The following is a 26,552-nucleotide window of genomic DNA, read 5'->3' as shown; positions in this document are numbered from 1 at the left end:
TCTAAATAAGTTCCTGGACTTAATTGATTTTATGCTAATCATATCAGAATACTGCATATCAAATTCTGTGTTTATGAACTAGTATGACTTAGCCCCATGTATGTGATAATTAAGATCTGCCTCACAGTCACATACCTATGTGACCCACGCATTCCTGATGGGTGTTTAGACAGTTTATTATATATCCCTTTAATGGGTACGAAAGTAAGGTCTAGCTTCCATATCACATGTACTTAGAAGGTTTTGTCTCCTAACATTTAGTGTTGAGCTCCTTAATCACAGTCTTTCACTTTTTTTTAATCAGAACACTTGTTTTTTTTTTTTCTTTTTTAATATTCTTTTCTCTTTGTTACTTTATTTTCCCAACCTTTGCTATTGGAAGGGGCGGGGGGGGGGGGAAGTCTTGTTATGTGAGTAAATAATTGCTATTTTTATCTACTGACATTTGGTTACCACAGCAGCATACAATAGCCTATCTTGACTGATACTATCCTCTAAAGCAAAAACAAAACAAAAACAAAAAACCCACCATCCATACACTAAATCACTTACAATCTCTAAATTCTGTAATCGATTAGGCCTTATTTCCTTATTGTCTGAAAGGAAAGGTCTAGCTGTCCAGCTGTCAGGAATCAGTGGCCTTTGATGGCATTCCATGATCCCCTGGGAGAAGACAGACCTTCTACGTTGCTTCCTCTGAGGAGGAAGGAATTTCACGGGGGCCTAGGGAATTCCCAAGGTTTTATGGCCTGCAGCCCACAAAGGCTTATTTTTCCCAGAATTGACCCTAAAAGTTTAATCCACATCTAAATGTCAATATATTCCTAAAACTCGGGCTGTGTTGGATTTAAGCCTAACATATAATAATTTTATCTTGCAAGTCCTGCAATTGTTGGTGAGAATTTCTTTGAGAAGGGGTGTGTGTGTGTGTGTGTGTGTGTGTGTGTGTGTGTAGTATCATTAATTTGTTCAAGTACTATATAAGCAACAAAAGTTTATTTCTCTTTAACTCGCTTCTGTTCAACTCAAGAAGGTGAATAACAGTTAAAATAATACAAGTTGTATAGGTTTCTTCCATTTACTTTTTTATCAATGCTTTGCTAAAAATTTCTTTTGGACTATAAAATTGTTCAAGAAAACTTGGAACATTTACTGTGGAATCATGTCTCGAGGTTAGTTTCTAGAAACAAAAGTTATGTATAGTCAGAATTAACCTTGGAAAACACTTTCGGAGAGTACTGGATTGGACCCTGCCTGTAGTCTTTCACCATACCCATCCAACAGAGTTTCTTTTAGCACTGTATCAGATAGCTATTCCTCTGGTTGGACACCAGCTGAAGCAGTTGGCTTGCACATAAGGAGCCGTGCTGTATAAGTAATGCGTATCTTAAAATATTGGAATCATCTAAGGGCACCTGAGTGGCTCAGTCAGTTAACGACCAACTTCATGATCTTACAGTTCATGGGTCCGAGCCGGGCATCAGGCTCTGTGCTGACAGCTCAGAGCCTGGAGCCTGCTTCGGATTCTCTGTCTCCCTCTCTCTCTGCCCCTCTCCCACTCGCACTCTGTCTCTCTGTCTCTGTCTCTCTCTCTCAAAAATAAATAAACATTAAAAACAATTTTTTGAATAGTGGAATCATCTTCAGCACAATGTAAAGCATACGTTATGAGAGACACTTAGGAGCAGACACCAGCTGAGGGAAATCAACCCAGCTCATGTCCAGGACCACCTGTTTATTACATGGAATGGCCAATGGGAAAACTATCACTATTTAAATTGCTATTTTCCCCAGGCTCTCATTTCTGTCTAAGCTTAATAATTTGGTGCGTCACTTAAATACAGTTAAATGGTACAATATCACTATAACTCAGCCATTTAAGATGAGCTGTAACTATATGAATTATGGTGCAGAGCATGGTTTATTTATCATCTTTAACAGAAGACACAGTGGATTCACAGTTCCAAATTGGTCCAAATCTGTTTTTCTTTGCATCTATGCATGCTTGTTTTGCAAAGATGTAGAGTAGAAATGAAAGGCTACTTTTTCTGCCTTCCAGTTTGAACTTTTCAACTATATTTTAAAATCTTTCTCAAGAAATGAAAATTACCATATGAAACACTTGATAGATTCTTTCTGTGACCCCCACATATTTTATATTGTTAATAAAATTGGGAAAATTTTTCAAGACAACGTGCATCACATGCTTATACATAACTTTGAGTGTATCTAAACCACGTAAGGCTCAAAAACACTGCCCTATGTCAGAGGAGATATATTAGAATACTATTCAAAATATGAATAACTCAAATGGATATTTTATGACTAATGTCGAAACTGGCTTCTGAAATTTGAACATAGCCAGAAGGTCATTGTACAGTATCAGAATAATGCAATTATGTGTTACAGGCTTATAATGGCGAGTTGAGGCTGTGAATAATAACTTGTGTGTTGTTGAATTGTGAATAATCGTATTGCTCCTAAGAAATTTCCACTTTGGCTAGAAATGGCCATAGAGAAGCAGAATGTTCTGATCAGAGCAGGGCCTCGCATTGTCTCAAGTGATAAAGAGCCAAGGTAGAGCAATGCCTTTTATCAGTAAAGGAGATGACATTGATCTGGTGAGATTCTTAGTCACAACAATCAATCACAGGGGAGAAAGTTGTCCTTCATGCATCAATGAGATTACTTTCAACAGTAAATGGTAGCTGTGGTTCATGGTGTGAGTGGAAATGCTTACCATTATGCAATCAAAAGTGCCAAGGGAAGGGGGCCTTTATTTCCACTAAGGTTTGACTCATTGGGGTCAAGGTCCAGTCCAGGGTTAAGATTTCACGGACAAATCTTCACGACATAGGAGTCAGAGGGTCAGTTCACCAAACTAGGGATAGAAATACTAAGACGAGGATCTTAAAGAGAGCAGATGCTGAAAACAGAAAACATGTGGAGAAAGACAAAAGGTCAGACTCGGGTTGCCATGGCAAAATCAGGAGCCCAGGTAGGCCAAGTCACATTGTCAGATTGTTGCATCTAGGTCAAAATGCCACGGGCGGCATCGGATAGCTGGGGCAAGGACCACGTTCAAGATTACAGGCTGAGCTAATACATCGTTGTGCTTTGTGGTTCTGTCTTCTTCTTTATGACCTTACTTTTATCAACCTCTCTGGACCAGTTTGTCAGCCTCCCCACAGGATCCTGACATAAGGAGTGATTTTTTAGAGCCCTTAGAAATGTATATAAATACATGGTTTCCAAAGTTATGTACTAGTATAGAGCACTGTTTTTTTGTTTTTTGTTTGTTTGCAGATTCTGCCACCAGTTTTCTATATGACATTAAATATTCTCTCAAAATGTCCAAGCACTGGTTCTTTACCTATGAAGTAGTATGTCAGAGATAATTGACAAAAGTAGGCCTCGGGGCACTTGGGTGGCTCAGTCGGTTAAGCGTCCGACTCTGGATTTTGGTTCAGGTCATGATCTCACAGTTCGTGAGTTCGAGCCCCACATTGGGTTCTTCAGTGATGGCGTGGAGGCTGCTTGGATTCTCTCCTTCTCTTTGCCTCTCCCTAGCTTGTGCTCCCTCTCTCTCTCTCAAAATAAATAAATAATCTTAAAAAAATTTTTTTCTAAGAATCCATGTTTAAGAAAAAAAAAGTAGGCCACAAAATAAAGGGGGATTCTAGATGTGAAAATTGTATTTTGTCTGTTAATATTATTTGCTCTTTCTCTAAACTCATAACTCTTGGGGCGCCTGGGTGGCTCAGTTGGTTAAGCGACCGACTTCGGCTCAGGTCATGATCTCGCGGTCCGTGAGTTCAAGCCCCGCGTCAGGCTCTATGCTGATAGCTCAGAGCCTGGAGCCTGTTTCAGATTCTGTGTCTTCCTCTCTCTCTGACCCTCCCCTGTTCATACTCTGTCTCTCTCTGTCTCAAAAATAAATAAACGTTAAAAAAAAAAATAAATAAATAAATAAATAAATAAATAAACTCATAACTCTTAATACAGTAATTTTTAGGCAGTTGTAGTAAACAAAGGGCTCTTAATTTAGAGTAATTGTTTAATCAACAAGATAACTTAAATCTGATATAAATTAAATGTGTGTATGAGGAAAGGCATATTCTTGTTATTTAGGGCAATTTTTTTTGCAAAAGTAATTGCAAATCAGGGCCACCTTCATACACAGTGATGGCAAATTTGGAAGAAGTTAGAAGAATTCGTAAAAGTTGTGCATGAGTAGTCAGATGGGTCCCCAAATTTCACTGGACTAAACTTAAAAACCTTACTTGTCAATGTATCTTTGTAAAAAGAGATATTCTTTATAAGAAATTGGGAGCAGGGGGAAGACAGGGACTAAAACTGGATAATTTTCAGAACTATTCAGGACTAAAATATCACTTGAAGAGTGCTACGGAATTAATCCCCATTAAAAGCCACTATTTATTATTAAATCTCCTTTAGTATATTTGGGCTCACTATATAAGAGTGTTTTCACTGTGGAATGTTAAATCTGTAGAGTATTAGTACAAGTGCTGTTGGGCTATAGTTTCCATAAATCTTCAAAATGCTTTTGAATTAATGATCATGAGTGCATTTATGAGAATCTCTCAAATTTTTCATTATATTTATGTTTTATTTGTTTATTATATTTATATTTTTTATTATATTCATATCATCAAGAGTGTGAATGCCACAGAATCTCAGGTACTTTTGGGGTTCTGTTCATACTTTGAAAAAACTATGTGTATACACTATTTTCTATGACAGAACTGTGATACCACTAAATTTGAAATTGAAAGCTATGATTATCTTTAGGTCCTTAAATGCAAAAAGACTAAACAAGCAATCTTTCCCATAGGGGGAGAAACAGGAAGAGAATAGCATCTTGGCATTCTTAAAGGGTGCAAAAGTGTTTTCCTTTGCTCCATATCTTTAAGATGCTAATCCTTTTTGATAAAACTTTTTAAATCACACCCTTTTGTAAATATAGAAAGAATAACACTATATTTATATAATTAAAATATTTATGGTAAGCATCAAAATAATATTTTTATAGTAATTCATAAAATATTAAGGAATCTGTCAAATCCCAAACTCAAAAACACTCCCTAGTCTACCGATTACTGTTGACATGCATTCATCTAATTTAAATGGTTTTATTCAGTGAGTTTGTAGGATTATCACATTAGGTAGGAATATTCCTGTTAAGGTTCCATTCTATAAAGACTGTTTCTTAACCACGTGGCCAGTTCTGGACGCCAGGCTGGTACCTTCAAATGAGGGCTGTACTCACCATAGTCAAACACTTCTTATTTAAAATGGAAAACCACATGTCTCGAGGCTATCTGAAAATGACACAGCTCTTTGGAATTCGTTACATACAGTTTCCTCGTAGGGTGCATGTAGTTACATGCATGCAAACTCAGGCACACACACAAAGTCATTGCGGATTAATTCACAAGTCCAGCAATGGTTTATTGCTAGCAATCAGTTCCCTCTCATGTAGCCAGTGGTGAATTGTACCAGGAGCAACGCTGGACGCCTCTCAGTCCTGGTCTTGGTCCAGAGTTTCTCTTTCATGTGGGATCTCCATCTTCTGTTGATTCCCCTTTGCACCCCATTCATTTTTATACCACTTTCCCACAAAAGCTTGTCTAGAGATGTAATACTAATTACACAGAAATCCAGCATCATTCTTTAATGAATACAGACTTCATTGTATGTATATCTATTGCTTTAGCTACTTCGATTTCTATTTTTATTGCAAAGATCTGTGCAAATAAAAGAATATCAAAAGGTATGGCTATAAATGCGCTCTGCTAAATTCCCTGTGCCTTGAAATGCCTGTGAACTTGTGCTACAAAATGCCTGCTGCATTTTAATGCCTTTCTTGCAGAGCAACATGATATGGTAGGAACCACACTGGTCCTGAAGTCACACAACTGCTGGTCTGCCATCCACCAAGTATGCTACTTAACTGCTTTGAGCCTCGGTACAGGCATCTGTGAAATGTCACTGACTATGTCATCCTTACAAATTTGACTGAGGATTAAAGGAGATGATGTATGTAAAGCATAAATATTACACTTAGGGCATCATAGAAGCTTAATACATGTTAGTTTCTTTTCGCCAGCCTGCAGCACTAATGGGAGGAGACCATGGCATACACAAACGAACACTCTGCGTAAAATGTACTTCAGCTGAGGTCACCATAAATTAGGAGTGTATGAAGAATAAGAAGAATCAGGGTAGATTTCAAAGGAGCAGATAATGCCTTACTGTGATGTTTATTGCATAAGGAAATATATTACTATAGGCTTACTGCATTTGGGAATATATTACTATAGGTGGCTATGAAGAAAATGACATGGTTTCTGAACTCCTTGACAACTTTAAACTCTGTCCAGCTCTAAAGTGTACTAAAAAGAGCCTGCTTAACTATGCATCTGCCTTTAAAGGCATAAGCAGTCTAATGTACAAGAGATCACTACAACATAAATCGTGTTTTGCTATGCTGCTTGCATTAATGTTACATAAAATTTCAGCACATTGAAAGTGCAGGAGCGGCACTGATTATCTACATATGAATACAGGTGGAATAGGGACTTTTTTGGTGAGCGTGGCCAACCTTTACTTCATCCAGGGAACAAATAATATAGAAAGGCTAATCTTCTAAGTAGGAACTTGGAGGTGGGGTTATTGATACTCTGGCTGCTTTTATACAGTTGCAAGACTATTGGTGTGATATCATAATCTAATGAAACTTCTGAAGCTATTATGCAAAAGGTTCCTCAGCATCAAAAGATGCGTCAGAATCTCTTGGTAGATTGGTAGTGGCTTTCTGAAGTTCTGGGTTGAGAAGGATTCTAAGGCCATGTCTAGGTTCATCAGGAAGGAAAGCTGTAATTGATTGCCTAGGTCCTTAGGTCCGCTCTGGGCAGGAAGTGGAAGGAGTAAAAGCCTGTATCAGTGTATTTGTTATGTAAGTGGTGCATATTTTATAGCTATTATAATTATTGCTACTGTTATGACAAAGGTGTTTTTATACTCCTCTTCGAATTTCTACATCTTCAACACAAAATGGCATCAATTAACTGCTTTTGTCACAATAGCTGTGCGTGCCATTTTTATTGACTTGATGGTAAATGTGTACTATCTGTGGAAAGGAGCTGAAAAATGAAATCAGAATTTGATCTTCCTCATTTTATTATATTAAATGCTTAATAAAATTAAGGGGAAAAGTCTAATACAGCTACTTAGGGCAGGATGAGGGTTGAAGAAAAAAAAAGAGGGAGAGAGAGAGAGAGAGAAGGGTGAGATGCAGTCCCAGGTTATTATGAAAGGTTTGCACCATTTCCTTTAAAATATTCACACAAGGGGCGCCTGGGTGGCGCAGTCGGTTAAGCGTCCGACTTCAGCCAGGTCACGATCTCGCGGTCCGTGAGTTCGAGCCCCGCGTCAGGCTCTGGGCTGATGGCTCGGAGCCTGGAGCCTGTTTCCAATTCTGTGTCTCCCTCTGTCTCTGCCCCTCCCCCGTTCATGCTCTGTCTCTCTCTGTCCCCAAAATAAAAAAAAAAACGTTGAAAAAAAAAAAATTAAAAAAAAAAATATTCACACAAGGGAGAAGATACAGCGTGTTCTGCACTTATATGGTCCATGACTTTCTAGACTTTTTCCCTGTTTTTTCTCTGAAGCCAGATTTCTTTTCTGGGTAAATAGTCATGTTCCTGTCAGCCACAGGGGATTTTCTGAATCCTAAACAGCTGATTTTGTATTCCTGCCCCATTCCCTTTATTTGAGGACTAAAATCTGATCAAACCCATATTTTTTTTATTTTTAAATTTATGTATTTATAGACATATGGGAGAATAGTTTATAGTCTGAGTATGATTTTTTTTCCATCACAAATGTAGGAAAATTGGGGGGAGTTTTAAAACAGGGTCTTATCAATTTTTCCCCCCTTATTACTGATGACTTCATCCTGCTTGAATTCAGCGCTTCAATTTCTTTGGGTAAACTAATAGATTATGTATGCAATGTTTTCACCGTGTTGATTGAACTCATCTGGTGAGTTAGAGCATGGCTCACACATTCACATCATTGGCAGAAGCCTGTGCAGTGCATGCGGGCATGGGAGTCAGCTCACAGTACTCAAGAGGAGGGGAAACTGGTCCGCATAGAGCTAGTCCACCTTGCCTGCCTTCTCACTGTTCGGAAAAGCATATCAGACGTTCCTTTGTATTATTGTTGTTATTGTCTTTTTCAAATGTTCAGAACCTTTTTTAAGTTTGTTTGTTTTTTTTTTTTTTTGAGTTGACACGTTACTTTAGTTTCAGGTGTGCACCATAGTGATCCAACGGTTCTTTTATGTTCTGCTGTGCTCCCCACGGGGGAGGCGACCATCTGTCACCACACAACGTGGTTCTGGTACTCTTGACCCTGTTCCCGATGCTGCACCTTTCGTCCCCATGACTTACTCATTCCAGAACTGGATGCCTGTACCTCCCTCTCCCCTTCACCCATGTTGCTCTTCTGTTTCCTCCCTCCACCTCTGGCCACCACCAGCATGTTCTCTGTATTTACGAGTCTCATTTGTGCATTTTTGTTTAGAAACCTTCTACTTAAAAAAAAAAAAAAAGCATAGTGGAGAAACAGAACTATCTGGAGAGTTTTTAAATGCACATTGGAGAAAAATAAAGATACGTGATACCCAAGGGTTTGTCTTTTCTTAATAAAAAGCCTTGGCTACCGGGTGTCTATAGAGTGATGTAGGAAGCCCAGACCCCATGTGAACTTTGTAGAGATATTGTGAGATGCCACCGATTCGCTGTGAATCCAGTTTGGGAAGAATGCTTTTCTGCCACAAGATGTCCACTCACCCTTTTCTTTTTATGGTTTACAAGTATCATTTCAAAAAAATTTTTTAACAAAATAGTAGATGACTTCTGTTGCTTTCAGACATCTCCTTTAATGAGATGTCTCATTTAAACTTAAATCTCCACTGTAATATGTGGGGATCTTCTGGCAGGCACAGCTCTTCACGGTGGGTCTCTTCCTCCCTTTCACCACCTCGCCTGTTCCCCTTCCCTGCCCCCTCCCACGTACTCTGTATACTAGAGGGGTGATCCTCAGACCCATCAAACACAACTGTCCTTATGCCGAACACGTTGCTATGAATTGAGTGAAAGAACCAAAATTTGCAAGTGATATGCTTCTGTCATTTATTGGAGTAAATTCAAAATGTCCCTAAAGTCACCAGTACTCATTTTTATTCTAACTTGTTTCCTAAAGGAGAAGGGGAGAGGAGTGTGTTTTGCCCACGGTGTATGTGAGCCAGGGCAAAAGAAATTGAGGACCACTGCTGGCCCAGACTGACTTCTTTGCACGCCCCCAAAGCAAGATGCTTCCTCATTTCTGTCCTTTGCGCTTCCCTTCCCTCCACCTGCAATTTCCCCACGTCACTTGTGTAGCTGTTGAGCACCTATGTGTCCTTCAAGACTCAGCTAAGGTGTTGCCTCCTCTGTGGAGCTTTCCGTAGGCTTCTTCCATGGCCCTGCCCTCCCCCAATCAGCTTACGCAGCCTTTGTCCCTACAGTCCCTTTTGGGACCGCTATTGTAGCACCTGGCTTGTAGTCTTCTGTATCCTTTTCAGACCCCTGCCTCCCAGATCATGTGTTTTTTTGCAGACAACGGCTACGAACTGTTTTTTTTCATGTCCCCCCTGGCTCTTAACATAGGGTCTGGCACAGTAGGACACTCAGTTATGCCTCAGACGAACCAGAGAAGTTGAACAATTGTTGAAATCTGCCTACTGTTCCCCTCTTGCTTCCCAGCCCTGAAATGCATCACATGATTTTGTTCTGTTGAAATGATCATGACAAATCCGAGTTAAAAGGGAGCTACTGGCTGAACAGTTTGGGGTTGCATGGATGAGAACTGGAGAAATGGAAATTCCTAAGAGAAAAAAGTGACTGAAGTGGGGAGGGGAATCGTGGACAAGTAATAAAGAAGGCACAGTCTACTGTCACCCGTTTTTTTATTTTTCTTTTTACGTCTTGATATGGCTTCTCCCTTCTCTGCTTTCCCTATGTCCTGTGTGCCCATATACTGACACGGATCCTACCCCCCACGCCAAAAACTCATCAGTGTCATTGAAATGAAGACCAGCACATGCCAACTCTGTGTCACATCCAATATTCGGGTCAAACAACTGGCCTCAAATTTGCAACTTCTTATTTGAGAAAATGAAATACCTACTTTAAAATTAACCAAACTCTGTGGATATGATTATAAGAAAAAAGTGATAGCTCTTTTAATTGCTCTTAAGGTCAGGACCTTATCTTACCTTTTCACTCAAAAGGCATTTATTCATCCCAAGTCAGATGTTTTGACCCTTAGAGCTAAATGTATTTACATAAAGACCATTTTTGTTCACTTTTATTACCGATTTTACAATTTTCCTAGCATATTTGAGTTACATTATTGAATCTTCTAAATTTGGATGCTAGCTCCTTTACCAAGATCAAAAAGTGAGTGTCCAGGATGATGTACACTGGGTGACCGTGTTTGTTTGATTATGTCCTCTAGTGGCCGTCCTCCAAGCGGAAGCACTGATCGAATCCAGAAGTTGCGGAAAGAGTATTATCAGGCACGGAGAGAAGGTTTCACCTTATATGAGGACGACGAGGGAAGAGCAAGGCTAGATTATGACTTTCACTGGGTAAGCCCATGCATGCCTGATTCCAATCACTGAATTCATCTTTACTGAGATCATTGCGAGCAGAACACGGCTAAGAATGTTCTATCCATATCAACTTATATTTAGGTTACTTGAGTTTCACAGATATGAACATTACCCAAACCACAGCCATCTTGTCCCACAGAAGTTGTTTACATAAATCAAGCCACACTAATGCATAGTAGTTTATTTTAATTGCTTTCATATTTACTCTCTGTTGGACTTGTATACCAATGTGTTAGGGTGGAGCAGATGGTCGATATTTTAAAGAAGACAAGGAATCTTTGTCATCATCTACTGAGCCTTAATCTTTGCCTTCCATCTCTTGGGTTTCAGACATCTGGGCAAGCATTAACAGACCATGCACCATAAGCCATCTTTCCTTTGGAAAAGGTTATTAGACATAAATTTCAGAATGGTTCTCTTTAGAGATATCTGTTGTTTGTATGTTGCATCGGAACAATTCATTTTGCTGATCGCTAAGATACTTTTGAGATGAGAACAGTCTTAGTATTAGAGGGTTCCCTTTGCCAAATCCTTCAACATTTACAGACTGAAAAGCATATTGTGTCCTCTAAAGAGAGATTCTGTGGGTTTTTCCAGGATAGCACGATTCATTCTCTTGTCTTTTTCAAGAAGGTAAGTCCGTACTGACAAAATACACTTAACTTTTGAATATCCACAAAAATACCAGAGGAGAGTACTTAGAGATGGATTAAAGTACATGTCACATACTCGGAATAGTGCCTGCACTGAGCTGGGGTTCAATAAATCTTGGCTCTCGTTACCAGTGTTATTGGGGCAGAGCTGTACGTGGTAATAGTGATGTCCTTGCGTGATGTCAGCTCTCACTCACCCTATTTGATGGTTACTGCCTTCTACTACGGTTTTTAGTGCTGTTTTGAGAGCCACATAAAGAACTCTCTTATCCCTGGTGGCCACTAAAGACACCAGCTCTTTTGAAGGACAAATCTATTAAAGGAAAGTTTCCTTTCCTGATTTGTACACTCATACTTATGCTCACCAGGTCGGGGTTGGGAGAGTAGAGTCCAGAAACCAAGCTGATTCCCTCTATCTTTCACTCTGGTGCCGTGGCATCCCAGGCGTAGCACCTGGCACTTTTACACTAGTGTTTGAAAGTCAATGGCAGCACCCACCACTGTTGTGCAGAGCAACTGAAACTCCTCGGCCCAGTAGTTTCTTCCTTGTATGATAGGCTTTAAAAACACCAATCAGAAATGCAAATTAAGGATTGGCAGTCTCCTACCAAATGGCTTTGGCCTCTTCCAGAGATAGGCACTTTGTAACTATAGATCAAAACAAATAGCTTTTTATTGGTTTTATTACAGATGTTAGGATTAAACAGAATGGCATTTACAGTGATGGGGCCACTGGTCACCCAGACTCTCACTAACAGAAGCGAAAGATTTCCACAGAAGGACAATTTAAATAATAATTCATTTCAAACTTAACTGAGATCAACATATTAACTTTGATGACGGACCGTATGCATAAGGTTCTGCTCCCTTGATGAAACAAATAAGCAATCAAATAAGAGAAGTCATTCTCACCATAAGCAGAACAGAATACCATGTCCAGGGCATTGAAAAGTTCTCCATCTCAACACCACTGTGAATTCCTATGAGCAAAATAAGACAAGTAATTTTAGACCAAGAAGTCCTGGTTGTTTTGACCTTACTTTATAGGATCCCCTTATGTCAAGCTGAAAGGCTGAAGATACTTAACCTTCATGAGACCTGGAGTTTCCCGACCTTTACCAATCGTGAAATGGATAACCATCCACTCAGGTCCTCTCTATCTTAATGATTCAATTTTTATTCCAAGCAATGCGGAATTAGACAATCTAGTGAATAAAGAAGTATCTCTATTTTAATTTGTGTTTCCCATGCTCAAGTGTATTGAGCTTTGCCAAAAGCGACTGACTTTAACGTTTCCCACACAAGTGGGGACTAAGGCTTCCCAAAGGGATGCTTGTGAAATGCACTCTCATAAAAGACTAGTGCTCTTTGGGATCGCCTGAGATATTCCAAACCAGGGATTCAAATCTCAGCAACCTTCCCTTCCATCCCCCCAAGCCAAGGAAAAACACTGGTATCTTTTGTCCAGCACAGGCCAGAGAAATTACACCGTTGTCTTCCTACTTTTGGGTAGATCTAGGAAAGCAAGTTTAGAACGTTAACATTTCATTTCATTCCTGCCGGTCAACCAGACCCAACAAGGCAGCTTTTATTCAGGCTGTGGTTCCTAATCAGTCTGGTCTTTATCGTCAAGGACAGTGCTTGTTAAAATTGGATCATCAGCCCCTGAAAGAGAAGGGTGAGGCCCAAGAGAGGGCTCCTGGGTGCTTCTCCACGTGGTCATCAAGATTTCCAACCCACAATTCTAGAAATAGGACATTGGCAGGGTGCCTGGGTGGCTCAGTAGGTTAAATGGTCTGACTTTGGCTCAGGTCATGATCTTGCAGTTCGTGAGTTCAAGCCCCATGTTGGGTTCTGTACTGATAGCTTGGAGCCTGCTTTGGATTCTGTGTGTGTCTCTCTCTCTGCCCCTCCTCAACCCATGCTCTGTCTCTAAAAAAATAAATAAACATTAAAAAAAGTTTTTTTTAAATAAGACATTGATTCCAATCACTGCAGTAAGCAAAGTAGTTCACCTTCTCTAACAAAATCATTACATGGACCAGCATCATCAAAAACCACTTTCATGGACTCAGAACTTCCCGGGCCAGGTACCTCAGATTTAGAAGCCTGATAAATATTCCCCGGATCCACACAATACTGGAAAGCTTCTAAACTATTGAGAAGGGAATTACCTAAGAAATAAATAGACCAGAAAGAATAAATAAAGTTCCCTAAAATAAAATACAGAAAAAATAAATTAAGTTGCCTAAGAACCTACTAGACCAGAAAGAATAAAAGTATGTGCCCAAAGGTCTTGAAAGCCAAACTGGTAAAGCAATCACCGGAAAGGTTGTTAGGATCTTTGAATTTTTTTTAATATACTGTTGTTAGCGATACTCATAATTCTACCTCCAACTTTCTGATTTTCCCAGGCCATCCTATAGGTAGTTCTATGTCCAGTGGCTTGGAGCTGAAGGCTTTCCCCACTGCTCTCTTGAGTTCTCACTTGCTCCCATAGCATTTGCATCTGACTCTCTTTTCTCTCTGTCTCTTGTCCAATTTTAACAAATATTTGCTCTGTCTTAATAGAGGCCAGGTGCCAGTCCCAGAATATACCATCTCTACCTTGGGAGAACTTACAGTCTAGCCAGGAATACAGACATCTAAGGCCAAGCTAAAAAAAAAAAAAAAAAAAAAAAAAAAAAAAATGGCCAATAATATATGTGAGAAATTCTGTAGTATAGAGAGGGATTCGCTTCGAAATGAGCTCAGTGATAGCAGTTAATTCTGCTGGAGGCCGGGTGTGCAGCCCAGGGTGCTGGGAATTCTAGAGAGACCACTTAGGAGTCGCCTCGGTGGACATATTTGGTCCTTTTTGTCTCAAATATGGTGGTTTTCTTTTTCCCAAAGGAGATCCTGATTTATTCACTTCATTTGTGTTAAAATAAGTGAACACACACAGATTGCAAGGTTTGTAAATACGGACATGAGACCTTACAAATCTTTTCAACCAGTCTGTTCTGTAGCTGTTTTCTCATGTAGACTCTGAAAAGCTGTAAAGAACAAGTTGAGAGAATTTCAATGACTGGAAGTGAAATGGCCTGGCGAGTTTTTATAGGCCCAATTAAGTAAGATATGCTAGCTGTGACACGTTCATATTTGCCAAAAGAAAACATAATACCTGTTATCTCCTGGTATTTTATTTTCTGTAAAACTTGTTAAGACAATCACAGTCCTCTGGCAATAAGCTGGGGTATTTTTTATTAGCAGATAAAGATTATCTGCTTATTTAATGGCAGCATGAATATCCTGTAAGTAATTTCAGAAATGGGATGGCTCCAGAGTTTTCTAAAAAATATTAGTACCTTTATTATTGTCTTTTTTTCAAGAGCTGCATGGCAAATACTATACACATCCTCCTCTTTTTAACTCTCTGGCTAAAATAAGAATTTTTATCTAAGAAAGGGGTTTGTAAACATTTAGATGGGAGGAGGTACTATAGTTTCCACTGTCATAAAATAGATGGTACTGTATGTATCTTTTTGGCAAAGGGGATTGGTTCAGGTGATGGTTGGGTGAATAAAGGAAAACACTCTGGAAGATCTGTGCACCCTATCATGAGGATGGTCTAGGAGCGAACTTGAAGAAACATGGTTGGCAGCTGTGTAGACGAGAAAGATACATCCGATGAATTCTGCAGTCAGAGGAAAGGGAGAGCAAGATGCTGGGATCCTGCTAGCCATCTTAGGAAAGGGATTTAAGATGGAATGTGTAATAGCCATGAAGTGTAAAAACTATCAGGTTATTTTCTAAATATTTGGGATAAAAGAAATGAGGTCCTGCTTCCAATGGTCCAAAACCAGAATTGAGTTGTCCGTATTTTCCATCTCTGCACCTTAACGGCATCCGAAAAAAAGCTAAGGACACCAGTGAAAATTTCTGGATTAGTAAATGGCATTTAAGTCACAAAGAACAGGGATCTAATTTAAACTGGCCTAAGCAAAAAGGGAAGTTTTGTTGGCTTATATAACTTTAAATTCCATAGGTGTATCTGACCTCAGGCAAAGCTGGGTCCAGTTCCATTGTTATTCTCTCTGGAGGCAGGATTCTTAGGGAGCTCCCTAAAAGCTCCAACCCAACAACTTTATAAAAGAAGATTGTCTCAGGGCACTTGGGTGGCTCAATTGCTTAAGCGTCTGACTTCAGCTCAGGTCATGATTTCACAGTTCATGAGTTCAAGCCCAACATCGGGCTCTGCGCTGACATCTCAGAGCCTGGAGCCTGCTTCAGATTCTGCGCTTCCGTCTCTCTCTTTCCCTCTGCCCGTCCCCCGCTTGTGCATGCTCTCTCTCTCTCAAAAATAAATAAATAAAAACATTTTAAAAAATAAATAAGGAAGATTGTCTCACCCCCAGTACATCTAGGAATGGCTTATTAACTCAGCCTGGGTCACATACCCACTTCTGAACTCCCCTGGCCAGAAAGATGCATTACTTTTACTGGCCGGAACTAGGTCACGAAGTCTGCCCTGGAACCAGAAAGTAGGATCAGGCCTACGCAGATCCCATGAATGAGTCTAGATGAAGAGGTAGTCCCCAGAGGAAAATCAACTTACTAATCAACAGAGGAAGGCAAAAATGGATGTCAGGCCTGATTTGTAGTTGTCTACTCTAACTTCTGGTTTTAATAACAATATAAACTTTCTTCATCTTAAATTTTTAAGAAAGAGTATGAAAAGGCCTTTCCCTTCATGTATTTTCCTCTTTATAATTAGAAAGAACACTTCTATTGTCAGTGTTAAACTTGCTGCCATTACTGGTAAAAGGAGAAACAAGATTTATTTTTGTCTACTGGTCCAGGATCTTTAAGCCATTCCAGGAACCCAGGTAGCTTCACTAAATTATACATGAGAAATTATGCAACCTCTGGCTACTTATTTAGACTGGCAAATGACATTTTGATTCACCCCAGACCTAGGAATTTGCTCTGGTGGCAGGGGTGGGGGATGAGGGGGCGGGGGGGGGGGGGTGTTGGGGAGTGGTCAGGGAGGCAATAGAATTCTTTGAAATGACTAAAAGTGGCTCTCTTTCTTTGGGTAGAATTGCCCTACCTATATCCTCAAGGATTGTTGTTTTGTGATAAATATAGATTCTATATACATATATCAAATCATTATTTTGTATACCTAAAACGAACACAATGTTGTATGTCAATTATATCACAGTTTTTAAAGAAAGGATATATTCTGTTGGTAAAAGCTCCAAAATATAGAATGAGATAAAGAATTAGAGCCATCAAATATATACATCTACTATCATAATTTAGCGCCTACCATATAGCTTCCAGTCTCTTCTCAGTTGATGAGCCCTCATTAGCTCCATAAATAGTTCCTTCCCAATGTGTCCCTCCACCAACACATTAGTGTTTTTCCCAGATTTCTTAAAACAGCTGAACTGAGGAGTGGAAGAGGTACCAAAGCAGAGTGAAGAGGAGAAGAAAACACATCCTGTCTATGAATTGGGTGGATTTTGGAAGGGCATGAGGTTTGGTCAACATCAAATGCCAGCTGGAGAGTTGAGACTTGCTCACTTTGATTTAAGGAAGTAGTGAAAATGTGAGGGAAAAAGACAAAATACATTGAAGATTTTTTTTTCTTTTGGTTGTTAGTTTTAGTTCTTTCTATTTCAATGTGGCTTTCATGGGAACATGTTGGCATATTAGCTATATGGAGATCATATGAATGAATTTCTAGCTTTTAAACATAGTGTAAATCATTTTGAAAGAAGGCAACATATTTATAGGCAATTCCCAACATAGAAATACACTGTGTTTCAGAAACCCATTTAGAAATTGGCAATTTGGAACTGGGGATGGTTTTCCCATGGGGGAGAAAAAAATGGTTGGTTGTTAGGGTCCCAAACCAGTCTGCAAAAGCCCACTAAAACCCAATCCCCTTGTGCTAATCACAGACAATAACCAAAGAGCCCAAGAGCAGGGGGCCATCAGGGCCAGGGAGAAGAGAAGGAAATTCCTTTCTTCTTTTCTGGGTACACCTTTGAGACCTTCTAGCCCCTTCTCATCTACCAGTCTTCAAGTGTCTCCCCAGGTTTCTTGACCCTTAATCGCCCTTACCTCCTCATCATGACACCCCACTTTGGACCCACCTTTTCCCCCCAGAGTGCTCAGAAGTCCAGAGTTCTCTCTCTGCCCCATCCCTGTCTTCCCACAAAGCTCCCTTTCTCTCAGGCAGTTCATCTCAGCTATACTTTTCGGGGCTGGGGATGGGGATGCACATAATCTAACCCATAAAAGTTCTTAACATCCCCTAAGAGACTTCTCTTTTTAAAGAAGATATTTGATTAACCCTAATAAAATCCAAAATTAGGCCCTATAGGGCAAGTGTAGAAGGAAGAAATGAGAGAGGAGTTAATGGAATCTACCCCTGGGAACTGTCTATGACATAAAGGGGCAAGGGCCCTTGGCTGATGCCTTGGTGTTACTCCACAGCCTGAGGTTTCTCCAACGCTTCACTTTTATGTATGAGCTGTCTCTAGACTTCCCAGTCTGACTGGCTTCCCGTGGGCATTGACCTGATTCTGAAAGTGGCACCAGTTTGTCCTATAAACTGGTCCTCACCTCCCCCAAAGGAAGCCTTTTGTGTCTTAGTCTGCCCTCTGTGGCTGTGGTCCATGGCCAGTTGCTACAACTAACATGGAGCATGTCCCGACTAAAATTCTGCCCTGTCTTCACATCTGGTCACATCTTAGACCTAATAAGATAGCATGTATGAGAAGCATTTTAGCATAATGTCTGAGTGCATGGACCCTGAAGTCAGACTGCCTACATTCACATCCAGGATATATCACTTACTAACTTGGTAAACTTGGACCATTTCTTTAACCTCTCAGTCTTTTTTAAAACTAGGATAATGGTTCTCCTGGGACTCATCTAAATATTGTGGCAATTAAATGATTATTACATGTAAAGCACTCAGAATATTGTCTGGCATATAGTAAGTGTTCAATAAATGTGAGGATTTTTTTTTTTTTAAATGGTGCACATACTGAGGTTTTTAGAAATAATATATTCCATTAGGCAAACAACCATCCTACTTTGTCATGATTGGAGCTTAATTAACCCTTTCTGTTATTCCAGAGTCCTGGGACATTACACAACACACAAAGCATTTAGGAGACCTTCCAGTCATGCACACTCTGGTTGTCACTGAGGTATAGCCGTAGTCCCTTCAGGTGGTGACTCTCTGGCCTGGTTGTAAGAGACTTTGGCAAAGCCCATTGGTCAAAAGGTCAATAACTATTTCCCTCTCTCCCAAACACAAACTTTTTCTTCAAAAGTACACTCCTTTCATCCTTGACCCCGGGGGCACACCTAATCTCTTTAATGAGCTTATGCTAAAATCAAAGACCCAAGACCAGAAGAAAGAAGTTTCTGCTTTCAGCTCTGCAAAACCCCGAAGCAGAGAAATACCAGGCTCTAGTTAATGACTTAAAATAGGAGGTGGAGGGGAATATAAAGAGAATATGTGCAAATTATGTACTCGGTAAGTTATACTACAACCTGATTAATAACAAATATGAAATCATTTACTCAGTGCTGACTTCAACAGATATGTGTCACTACCTTATATACCTTATATAAATTATTCCAGACAATAAATCCATGACGTAGGTATTTTTAGTCCTGTTTCACAGTTGAGAAGATTAAGGTTTTAAGACCGCACCACAGTCAACAACCATTAGCAAAGCTGATATTCTAACGTGTGCTAACTCCTAGTAGAAAGAGAAGGAGAGGAGCATCACTGTGGCAGCTGTTTAGATATATTTTTTACATGAGATGTTTGGAAGAAAGGGAAACTCTGAGTATTTGTTTATAAGCCCATACAGACTGTGCCTCTGTTAAACTACTCTTTAATTAGCACTCTTACAGTTTTTTTTAACTCAATGGTATTGGTATTGTTTCTTCAGTTCTCTGTAAAAGTCAAAATGAAATCATTCTTTTTTGCTATAATCAAATAAGTTAGCCTATCTCTGGCTTAAACCCAACCCTAAATACCAAGAAACAGAAAAAGAAAGTTCAAAACCACATTATTTTTCCATAATATGTCAAATAACCCTATGCGATACTTACATTAGAGTGAAAAACAGAACTCTTTCTGCTTCTAATGAACAATTAATTCCAGCTCAGGATGTCGAGTTTAGAATAGGTTAAGTTCCCCCAAACCACAACCGTTTGTGTTGGATCATGGTTAAAACCCAAAATTCCAACTTCTACAATAATCACATTCTTTTCTTCTACTGCAATGGGAGAAATGACCATTTTATGTAATATTGGAAAAACCATAGCAGAAACGCCTATGAATTCCAGATTTCCTAAACTGTTCTCAAAGCTGTTTAAAATCAGTTGGCTATGTTTTATTTTAGCAGAGCTCCAAAATTCTGAAATTAACTTCGGGTACTAAATTTTTTCATTGAAGATGTTTGGAGTGGAAGATATGAGATACATTTTACTGGCATTCATAACACCTGTATCGCTTAACCTTGATGACAATTAAGACCCAACCTGAGCCATGTTTGTGTTCAGATCCTGGAACCCAAAATGGTCCCCTCAGACAGCTTCCTGTGTAATTAGCCAATCAGATCACTGTGGTGGCCATCTTGTTCTTTCAGTTTAAGAAAATTTTCAAACCAGAGTTATTTGCAAGCTTACCATCATTTGGTTCTTATTAAGCAGTAACAAGTATGGTATTATGGGAGAAAGAAAACTCACAGAAACGCTCCTCTGCAATAGGAGGAACACTTGAATAAAAGAGAACTCTAAAATGATTATAATCACTACAGCAATTCTGAAATGGCCGTTCTCCACAAGAAGAATGACCACTTTTGAATACAATCGTAATGACACATATCAGAGCCTGTGACTTTACAGTTCTGTGAAATTCATTTGTTTCTCTGTGTTTACTGCTGAGGCTTGAAATCATAGTGCTAATTTTCAGAGTGTCTATGAGTAAGTGTAAAAGTTGATTTCAGCCAGGCACAGGAAAACTTTCCATTTATTCAAGTAAATGATCTAAGAAGAACTGGTATAATGCTGTTATTATAAACAATTGAGAAATAGTTTCTTTCCTAGCTCTAAGATAAGACTTTTGTAAAGTAATGGAGTTCTTGGGTTTTATCTCCACCGGGCTTTCTTCAAACGATTTAGTTCATTCTGTGTCATCTTTCACTAAGACATAGCTCCGTTCCCTAGCCAGCAAAGCCAAAGCAACACATGAGGGAAATAGCTTTTCTGCCTTTATTCCCTTGTTGGTTTATTCGTTCACTGAATACTTAGCGATTTGTCTTCAGTATACAGCAAGCCCAACATTTGCATCAACACTTAACAACAAAGAAGGAAAACCTGACTGGGGAGGGGGTGAGGTTGGAGCGTGTGCACAAAGACATTGTTTTGAAATTTCTCCTTAGAGAAACAGTAGGAAATGTTGTATGAGAAAGACATTCTCTGTCATGATCTGATGGCTTTCCTCTAATGAACCTTCTGGCTCACTCTATGATAATGGATACCCCCAAACGATGTGGAGAAATCTCCATTTTTCAGTTTTGCTTTCCCATCGTCACTAATTGCCAGAGGTCCAGATTGTTTCTGAAGAGCAGAAACATTTTAATTGTAATTTTTTATATAGATCAGCTACTTTTCTTTTATTCATCTATTTAGTATGGACCAGGTTGCCTGTTTTCCATGCAGTTCCCTTTACAGTAACTTCCCCAGGTTTAAATTGTCAGGCAGTACTTTACTAACAAAATGTATGTGCTTATAAAGGAATCAGAGACTCACATTCCAGAGGAGGCACTCATGGTCTCACAATTACCGTGAGTGATGGCCGGAAAAAGTCTCTTAACATAATACTTAAATTGGTGATTGGGAAAAAAATGCTATGGGATTTTAGCAGTTTGTGGTTGATGTGTGGTTCTAGAACTATTTTTAAATTTCCAAGTTTTAGAAAGTGGATAACCTGCTCCTGTTTCTACATATAGATGTGTATATGTAAGGTTAAAAAAAAAAATCTAGTCCTCAAGTACACAGTGATAGGGGAATGAAAAGATGACACACAAACAGAAAAGAACTGAAATTTTGTTTCAAACATTTAACATTTTCACTTAGTTGATTCATAAATTTAATTTATCAGAAATTTGAATAGTGTCCCAATGAGAAGCTCTTACAATTTTCCTAACTTTCTTGAGGATCTTAACTCTAAAATAAGACGTAAAGCTGTTAATGTCCTATAATCAGTTAAGGAAAAGAATAAACTCATTCTCACTTATGTGGTACATTTCGGGCCCCAATATTGAAGGACAAAGTTTCAAAGCATATGGTTTTTCATTTATTCATTTATCAATTAATTCCTTAGACCTTAATTTTTGTGGCAAATTTCTTTCTTTGTGCCAGAAATTTACTTGACTCTGAGGATTCAAAAGTGAATAAGAAGTTCATGTCTGGTGGGAAAGGCAGACAGGAAACATAATTTCGAACATAATGAGAAATTTAGAAATCATTGTACAGGAAAAAAATTGATAAATAGGAAAAGGAGACTAATCAATGAACCAGATAGATTTGCTTTAATCCCTGCAAAGTTTCCTTTTTGCCTGCATTTAGGGCATTCTGCCTCCATGTAAGCTATTCCAATGCCCTTTGGAATTTCAAAGCAAATATGAAGTGGCTTTTATTATGTTTCACGATGATACTTTACGCCCAACCTCTCATTTTGAGGATTTGAGCATTTGTGTATCACATCTGTCCCAATTACTGAGTGAGACCTACCCTAGAGGGTAGTTTTTCAAACTGTGTGTCACAGCTTATTAGATGATCATAAAACCAATTAATCACAGTGGACATTTTTAAGATTTTGAATAGAATAGGATATATCAGAGGCCATGGCTGGTAGTAACTATGAGTATTGCTTCGTGAAGTTCTTGTTTCATATCCAGTCTGTAGACGGATACACGTATCTACTAGCTCATAATGTAAACTATATTCCTGTGGGTTATGCTTTTAAAAGGTTGAAAACCTCTAGTCTAGACTTTAAGTTCCATATCTGGTTGATTGACCATTTTATTTATAAGAATTTACATCATATTTGTTTCACTCTAGGGGCTCGATAATTTCTTCAATAAATAATGTTGAATACATCCCATCTAAAACATAATGGCACAGAGTTTGCTTTTCTTGGTTATATCCATATATCAATATAGTATATTCGTATATGTTGATATACAGATAAAGATAGATAAGTACACAGTTTGCAAATATTTTAATTAGCAGTCAATGGTTTATGCAGCTGTTAAATGAACATCTGAAGAAAGGTTCCAATTATATAGACAAAAATATTTTGAAGACCAGGTGAATATAGTTGGCATACTCTAGTCTTTCTTGTTTTCCTGAAGTCACTATTTTTACCTTTTACATTAATTTTTTTATTATAAATGTAATACATGCTCACTGTAATCATTTACATAATAGGTAAAAGTGTTAAAGCAGAAATGTAACTCATGTATCATCAACCACACAATAAATGAATACTTTATGCTTTGGCCTATCTTATACAAATACACGCACATACATGCATATCACATGTAGTAATTAAATTGAGCTTCTACTTGATATGCTGTTACTGGAGCTACTTTTTTCACTTTCTGTTATATTATAAGCATTTCTTGTGCCAGTAAATAATCTGCAAAAATTTGAATGTAATGTTTAATTCACTAATTGATTAATCATGCTATCATTGTTAGATGTTTAGGTTATCTTCATTATTTCCTATATGTAATGAGGTAATAATTATAGATAGATAGTCATATAGATAAATCTTTGCATTCTTAAATTATTTCTTTATCTTTATCATAAATCAATATAAAATATTATTTAATATAAGGCTATGAAAAATATTTTAATTGATACAAATTGCCTCCAGAAAAGCCGAGAAGTTTGTATTCTCCCCAGCAGCGTATTTATTAAAATATTTAACAAATGTTAATGGTCCGTTTTGTACAGGCTTTATACCAGACCTACTAAATCTCATTGTTTTCATTTTTCTTAGTTTTTACCAGTTTGATAGCTCATATAAATTATTTTGTTTTCATTAAATTACAACTGAGATACAACATTTCATGTGTTTATTGGTCATGTAGATTTCTTCTTTTTTATGAATTTTCCTTTTCTTCTATTATAGTGTTTGCCTTTTTTGCTTTTAAATTGTAAATGTTCTTGATGTAGAGTATTATTAAGCCTCTACTATCAAATACCATTCAGAAAATTTTTCTAACTTTGTCAATAGCCTGTTAACTTTGTGATACTTCAGAGAAAAAGAAGCTTTAATTTTTGTGTCAACAAACCAGAGATTTTTGTTAGTTTTTTCAAAAGGCATTTAAACATCTATCAAGATGGTCATATGGTTTTTCTTCTTTTTCTATTAATGAGATGATTTATATTAATAGAGTTTCTAATATTGAATGGCCCTTGCAGTGATGAAAAAATAAATCTACACTCACATACCACAAGATGTCTGTTTTTTCTTTTAAGATAGAGCTGGACATGAGTTATAGGTATTTCCATTTGTGATTTTGTGTCTGCATTTGTAAAGAAAAGTGATATCTAAGGGGTTTTCCCCCTAACGGTAGCAGTTTTACATAGAAGAGTTATATTACCTTTGTAACATGATTTGAGTAGCATCTCCTCTGTTACTATATGTTACATCAATTTCTATAGTCTAGGAATTATCTCTTTGTCAAGATTTCAAATAAATCATCCATAAAACCATCTAGCCTCATGCTTTTTGTGGGTAATTCTTTGACACCTTTTTCAACTTTTCCCATAGATGGAGATCTTTGGAAAAGAAGATGTTTCCTCCTTTACTAAATTTTGGAAATTTGCTATCTTTTTCCGTAACATTATTTATTTCATTGAAACTGTCAACCTTTTAGTATTTTTTTTTATGTTTTTTTGCCACTTAATATATTTACTAATTCTGTTTTTGTGTTCTAATACATTTATTTATTTTTTTTTTTTTTAATTTTTTTTTTCAACATTTTTTATTTATTTTTGGGACAGAGAGAGACAGAGCATGAACGGGGGAGGGGCAGAGAGAGAGGGAGACACAGAATCGGAAACAGGCTCCAGGCTCCGAGCCATCAGCCCAGAGCCCGACGCGGGGCTCGAACTCACGGACCGCGAGATCGTGACCTGGCTGAAGTCGGACGCTTAACCGACTGCGCCACCCAGGCGCCCGCTAATACATTTATTTTTACCTCATGAACTTATTTTTTCTCTTCTTAAGAAGAGATAAAGCAAACTTTTTGAATTATTTAGCTTATTTATTTTAGTTACTTTTTAATCATGTTCAGCAACAATATAATTTAAGGCAATGAGTTTGGTTTTTTTAATTTTTATTTTTTAATGTTTATTTTTGAGAGAGAGAGAGACAGACAGTGCGAGTGGGGGAGGGGCAGAGAAGGAGGGAGACACAGAATCTGAAGCAGGCCCCAGGCTCTGAGCTGTCAGCACAGAGCCTGACGCGGGGCTCGAACCCACAAACTGTGAGATCATGACCTGAGCCGAAGTCAGACCCTTAACTGACTGAGCCACCCAGGCACCCCTGTTTTTTAATTTATTTTGATGTACTTCCATAAATGTTACTATCTTAATGCTCTTCCTCTTATTTTGTTTCTAGGTAATTTGAAATTTAAGATTTTTTTCTTTGACCAAGAATGACTTACATAGTCATTATTTTAATTTTTAAGGATTTAGGTTTTTTCCACCTAAGATTTTATAATGAATGTATAATTTTACTATTTTGTAGCCAAGGATATTGAATTCTGCAACTTGGGGCATTTATTAAAAGTTGACATAGTATTTGTAACTTTGTCATTTAAAGATTTAGATGATTTAGGAGCACCTGGGTGGCTCAGGCTGTTGAACATCCAACTCTTGACTTTGGTTCAGGTCATGATCTCACAGTCGTGAGATGAAGCCCCCTGTGGGGCCATGTACTGGGCATAGAGCCTGCTTGGGATTCTCTCTCTCTCTCTCTCTCACTCTCTCTCTGCCCCTCCCCTACATACATGCTCTCTCTCTCTCGAAATGAATGAATTAATGAACAAACGAATGAATGAATAAAGCTTTAAAGAGTCAAATTAATTAAATTTAAACTGATGATTTTCTAAAAATGCTTATTATTTAATAAATACTTATTGAGTGCCTATGACATTCCAAGCTCTGGCAAACTGCTGAGGATGTAGCAGAGAGCAAAATGGGCAACAATCTCTGCCTTGTGATACTTTCATTCTAGTATATAACATACATGTGTCACTATATTTCCTTAAATATAAGTCAGCATAATTGTTATACACACTATAAATATAATGACAGCTTTTCAGGACAAGAACAAAAAGAAAACACCACCACATTAAATGCAAGCTTTTAGGGGTGTCTGGGTGGCTCATTTGGTGAAATGGCCGACTCTTGATTTCAGATCAGTTCATGATCTCATGGTTGGTGCCATCAAGCCCTGCATCAGGCTCTGTGCTGACAGCGCAGAGCCTGCTTGGGATTCTCTCTCTCCCCCATCTCTCTGCCTCTCCCCTGCTTGCACGCCCATTCTCTCAAATAAATAAACATTTTTTAATGTAAACTTTTATATTAGGAGCCATCCCCATTCATTTCTCAAATGTTTAAGTGTGAGAAACGTGTGTCCTACCATTGGCATAATATAGTTAGATAACTTAATTATATTGTTTCTGATATCGTATGTCCTTATTTATCACTTTCTAGGTCTGTCAAAGACAGATGAACCTGAGGTTAAAGTCCCCAAGTACCATTTTGTTTCTGAGGCATTGTGCGTCATTTTTTTAGGTCTGTCTCTTGGAAAAGGTTGAAATGTGATGTTTGATTCATTCTGAGGTTTTTTTTCTTCCAAAGAAATGTCTAGCTCAGTTATATCTGTTATTATAACTGTCGTTCTTATTCCTTCTGTCATTTTGTTTTGGACTTTGGGGTTTGCACACCTTGTTCCGTTTCCTATTTTGTACCCCATGTGCTATATTTTCTTGGATTTTTTTTATTTAGTAGTTTCACTCATACTGACTTTATGAAAACATTCTTTATCC

At 38.3% G+C, this 26,552-nt stretch overlaps 1 protein-coding gene across 4 annotated transcripts in view; it reads left to right on the top strand.

Annotated features, from left to right (window-relative positions):
* PARD3B (par-3 family cell polarity regulator beta) overlaps nucleotides 1-26,552 on the top strand; it is a 1,004,898-nt gene that overhangs the window by 893,687 nt on the left and 84,659 nt on the right. For 3 of the 4 annotated variants that reach the window (XM_058707885.1, XM_058707913.1, XM_058707904.1), the window contains one exon: nucleotides 10,585-10,717. In XM_058707885.1, coding sequence (XP_058563868.1) covers nucleotides 10,585-10,717 — 133 coding nt within the window. Of the gene's footprint in view, nucleotides 1-10,584; nucleotides 10,718-12,084; nucleotides 12,630-26,552 lie in introns of those variants that run through there. The other variant, XM_058707895.1, reaches the window with a different exon arrangement.

The sequence above is a fragment of the Neofelis nebulosa genome, chromosome 2 (assembly GCF_028018385.1).
Source record: "Neofelis nebulosa isolate mNeoNeb1 chromosome 2, mNeoNeb1.pri, whole genome shotgun sequence".
Classification (NCBI taxonomy): domain Eukaryota; kingdom Metazoa; phylum Chordata; class Mammalia; order Carnivora; family Felidae; genus Neofelis; species Neofelis nebulosa.
This window is presented reverse-complemented; position numbering and strand designations above follow the sequence as displayed.